General features: G+C 63.9%; 1 protein-coding gene across 1 annotated transcript; it reads right to left on the bottom strand.

The window, feature by feature from the left end:
* Positions 1–1,414: 1,414 nt before the first annotated feature.
* Positions 1,415–2,086, bottom strand: BHLHE23 (basic helix-loop-helix family member e23). Its single transcript, XM_052651387.1, has one exon. It carries the CDS (start codon positions 2,081–2,083, stop codon positions 1,415–1,417), a length of 669 nt encoding a protein of 222 aa, XP_052507347.1. The 5' UTR covers positions 2,084–2,086.
* Positions 2,087–4,898: the final 2,812 nt, after the last annotated feature.

Here is a 4,898-nt window from a genome sequence, read left to right as displayed (position 1 = left end):
AGCTTTTAGAATGCGCAAAACTGATAAACTAGTCTGTTACTGGGGCGGGGGGAGACAATAAGAAATAAATATGGAAATTAGCAAAAACCAGTATTAAACATATGTCTTTATGAATAAGACTTAATCACACACTTCATTTTGCAAATACAAAAGAGCCTTTTGAAACGTATTAATTAACGTTAACCGCTGTAGACAGGCCGCTTTGTAGGGCCGCAGTCCTCTCCCTATTAGCATAGCATTAACGACAGCCGCGGAAATTGGGTTAATATAGCCGGGTATTGTGGCAGAGCCGCTCCAGCGCAAACCGGCGAGCTCAGCTCGGTCCCTCTGGGAGGCCCAGGCTGTGCGCGGCGCGTGGACCCCGGCTGGTGGCGGAGTTCTGAGTTGAGAACTGCCTTTAAAAGAGATCCCATCACCGTGCTCATCGGCCAGGGCGTGCCCCCAGCAGCCTGTACTCACCGGGGCCGGGTCACCTCTCCCAGAATTGTGCGGGGTCGGTGGAGAGGGGCCTTGGCCTGTCACCAGGGCTAAACTAGGCCCTCCCCTGACACCCCAGGAGCCCTCCTCCATGCAGCCGCCTTTAAGCAGAGGGCGCATCTCAGTCTCCATAAAGCTTCACCAGGGCCGCACCAGGGAGGTGGTGGCTGGCGAGTCCAGGGGCTGCTTAGGGACAATGGGAAGCAGCCGGCGTCAACGTCCGCTCACCCAGAAGTCAGCATCTCCAGGCAGGCTAGAAAAGAAACGTAACAGACGGGAAAGGCGAAAAGCTACTAATCGGGGTCTTCTTGCGTCCGCGGTCTAGCTTCCTTGCAACCACAGTTGCGGGACCGGGTTGGGGCTCATCCCGCAGTTCCGCTCCTGCGGCACGGGGAGGGGGTCATGGAGCCGGCGGAGGCGGAACACGCCCACCCAGAGCGCGGCCTTGTGGTTGGCAAGACGGCCGACGCAGGCCAAATACGCGCCCTGAGAGGGCCGGGACCCGGGCTACCCTCCTTCCCTGCGCTCTGCGAGCCCCTAGGTGGCTCTGGGGAGGATCACCCGCGCGGGGATAGCGCCAACCCCTGTTCCCACTGCAACCCCGGGTTTCTTTTTGAGGCTGAGCGGTGGCGCCCAGACAAACACGGTTGGTCAGCCCCGTCCTGTTCAGGATCGGATGGCTGGCGACGTCCGGAGAGTGCCCAGGGGCGCTGTACGCTCTAGGACCTGGATTCCAGCACCCCGTTGTCCGGTTCAGTCCCACTCCCGGCTGGGCTTTGCTCTTCTGTTCCGCCGGCCCAACTGCTCAGCGCATAAGGGCTGGAAGCGAGGTGCGGCCGTCTGCTCCCCGTGAGCGCAGTCCAGTGGGGGAGGGTGGCAGTCATGGGGGAAAGGTAAAATGAAGGACGCGTGCGGAAGGAGGGACGGCCCAGGGCCCTTAGGGCTTCTCGTTACAGTGTTTGCAAAGCGCCGAGGGCGTCCCGGAGAAGGCGGCGCACTTGTCTGGACAGGGCAGCGCGGCGCTGGCAGAGAAGGGGTACACTGCAGCCTGGCCGAAGGGCGTCAAGGGCGCGGCGGCCACCGGCGCGGCCAACCCCTGGCCGTGGTTGAGGTAGGCCACGAGGCGCCGCATCTCGTCCAGGGCCTGCGCCTGCATGAGGATGTAATTCTTGGCGAGCAGCAGCGTGGCGATCTTGGAGAGCTTGCGCACCGACGGGCTGTGCGCGTAGGGGATCACCGCGCGCAGACCGTCCAGGGCATCGTTCAGGTCGTGCATCCGCCGGCGCTCCCGGGCGTTGATGCTCAGCCGCAGCGACCGCTGCTCCCGGGGCCGCCGCCGTCCGTCCGCCGCGCTCCCCGGCCCGCGCCGCCGCCTCCGCCGCTCGAAGGCGTCGTCCTCGTCCCCGCTCTGCTCGCCGCTGCTCTCGGCTGCCGCGGCCGGGGCTCGGGGCGCGGACGCCGCGGGGAGGTCACCTCCCGTGCCCGGCATGCCGTAGCAGCGGGCCGCCTCGGGCCCCCGGGCCGGCCCGTAGGCGAGGCCCGCCGCCGCGTAGCCGCGGCTCAGCTCCAGGTACGCGTCCCCCGACAGCGACTTGAGCTCTGCCATGGCCGCGCCTCTGGGCCCGAGGGCCCGCCGGGCGGGCAGGTGCTCCTACGGCCCAGGCCGTGCCGCCCCAGGGTCCGCGCTCGCGCTGGCCGCTGGCGCTGCCTCGGTCCGGTTCCCGGCTCGCACGTCCGTCCGGCAGTCAGTCAGTCCCCGAGCCTCCCAGGGCCTCGGCCCCGCCTCCTGGTCTCCTCCCCTCCCCCGTCTCCCCTCCCCCTCCTATTCCGTCTCTTTCTCTCCTGCCGCCCCCCACCCCACCCCCACCTCTCGCCGCCGCGCGCTGAGCTGGGCTGGGGAGCGCTTTACCTCCCTCTCGCGCCGCCACTCCCCCTTTAAGGTGCGGAGGCGCCCGCTGGGACTTCGCAGCCGTCCAATCAGAGGGGACCTGGTGACCGCCTCTTTCCGGAGCCCGGCCGCTTAGGCGGCGCAGACCGACGGCCAAGGGTGGGGGAGCCGCCGGGATGAGGGAGCCGGGGATCTGGTTGGAGACAGTGGTGGACACGGTGGGGCCTAGGAGCGCTGTTCCCGCTTCTCCGCGCTGCCTCCTGCCGCCCCGGGGGGTGCAGCCGCTGTACCCTCCTGTCCCTCGTGGGCACCCGTCTCAGTCCGACTCCTCTTCTTCTGTGCCATTTGCAGGACCTACGTCCGGCGTCGCGCAGGCAGGGATCAGAGCAGGGAGCGCGCAGAACACCACGGAGATCGACCAGCCGAGTCCGCATCAGGTGCCGGGCGTACGCCTGGGGCGCTCCTCCCGGGTGGGCGTCCTAGTAGTACCGCACAGCCAGGTAACCCGAAGGGCAAACTGGGCGCTCCCAGCGCCCCTTCCAGGGCCTGCTGGCTCTCCAGGACTTCGGTGCTGGATGGGAGTGTTCGAGGAGACAGGCGCAAACACGTGGATCATCTGTCGTGGGAACATCAGAGACCGGCTCTCTGGGCGCCCGGATGAGGGGAGGGAACCTGGGGCTGATGTTTAGGAGAGGAGGTCTCACCTACCTGCATGTCCGGCTGCGCATGAAGGACCAGGAGGGTCTGGGGGAGGCCTTTTCCAAGAAGCCCCTGCACTGCCTCCTGGGCTGAAGTCTGGAGAGCGAGTGGGGGACGCCCAGCAGCTGGGGTGGGGAAGCACCCTGAGGGGCAGGGCGCATCTAGGCTGTTGGAGGGGCGGCAGAGGGCGAGAGTGGGGGTGGGGGCAGAGGCCCGCGTGGCTGGTCCTGGTGGGGAGTTCCGTCTTTGCTGGGAGGACAGAGGCCACCCAGAAGGAGCTCAGGGAAACGCTTTCTGCAGACCGCGGCACCGCAGCCCTCAGGGGATTTGGGACGCTTCCTTCTGGGCGTCCCTCCCGGCCTGGCAGAGCTGTTCAGGGTGAAAGGGGTTGTAAGCAGAGGTGGGCCAGCTCCACTGATGCCCCCGGGCCCATGCGAGTGGTGGGGTCTGATGGGAGCTGAGGGCCTCCTGCCTCTGGGCCTCAGGGCTGGGGGTGGGGTTAAGGGGGAGGGTAGGCTCAGTGGATAAACTGAGGGTGGGAGCGTTTGAACCAACCAAGGGGTGTCTGGCAGGCATTTGTGCGGTCGTGGGAATGTCTTCAGAATATGTAGTCATTGAAACCACAGGCACCCAGGAGATCGATTTTCAAAACAGAGGCTGGAGCAGAGCTCCCGCTGTGGCTGCCGGTCAGCATCGCTGGGAGGTTCAGTAAAATCCGATGTCAGCCCGCCCCGCCCCCTCCACCCGCCAAACGGGATCTGACCCCGGCAGTAGAAGCAGTCTCCGTGGCTGAGTCCCGAATATGCCTGGACAGGAGTGGTTTTTGGGCAGACGCTGCCACCTGCTGGCCGCCTGGGAGATTGCACTCCACCCGCGGGCCCTGCTGTTTAATGGGCGTTCTCAGGCCCTCCGGTCCCCATTAGCCTCGCTTCCTGGCACAGCCAGGCACAGTGAGGCACCCTTGACACCTTGGCAAGTCTCCCCTCTCTGCTTTTGGAGGTGTCGGCTCCAGAGGCCAGTACTTCACTAGAATTGGGTAAAACACAAGGCGCCCAGGCACAGCTGCTACCCCAAACCTGGCTGCTGCCCCAGACCTGGCCGGCTCCTTCGGAAACCATGCTAGCCCTGGGGAAGAAGCTGCCTTCCAGGGTGGGCACAAGAACCCCGCCTGCTCCACCACCTGCTCAGAGGGTGTTCCTTGTTCTTTATGTCACTTCTGATGTCTCAGCAGTTTCTTTCTAAATGTCACTAATGGGCAGTTTACACTAAGAGGCTCCGTGGCCAATCCTGGAACATGGCTGAGAGGCCCAAAGAACATTGATTTCAAACCTCCTCATGTTTTTATTGGTTTTGTGTTGCATGCCAACACTTGCTTTTGGGTTGTGACTTTTTTCCTGGGCTATTTCCTAAGTGCAGAAGGCTAAATGCAGTCATGGCTCTTTGCTGTTTGGTATGGGCGGTTCCTCTGGGGTGAGGTCCCTGTGGGCAGGCTGAGGGCAGCAGGTTGGGACAGCCAGGAAGTGTCAGGCTCTGCCAAGCAGGGAAGAGGTTAGCAGCTGCTTTGGGGCAGCACTGGTCCTGCATTTGGGGCGAGACTCTGACCCCATTGTTTCTGGGGCTCTCTGGTGATGGAGGGCCTGGGCCGAGGTTCATTTTAGGGATGTGTGTTCCCTGTACCTCTCTCCAGTACCTCTGGGTAATGCTTGGTAATTGCCCTTCAAGTGCCCCAAGTAGAGTGGCAGAGCCTCCAGGTGGCAGCTCTGGCCTCGGACCGTCCACCATCTCCGTGTCCCCATGGGGGGAAGGCAAAGAAAGATGCTCCCAGTCCTCTTAC

The sequence above is a fragment of the Budorcas taxicolor genome, chromosome 13 (assembly GCF_023091745.1).
Source record: "Budorcas taxicolor isolate Tak-1 chromosome 13, Takin1.1, whole genome shotgun sequence".
Classification (NCBI taxonomy): domain Eukaryota; kingdom Metazoa; phylum Chordata; class Mammalia; order Artiodactyla; family Bovidae; genus Budorcas; species Budorcas taxicolor.
This window is presented reverse-complemented; position numbering and strand designations above follow the sequence as displayed.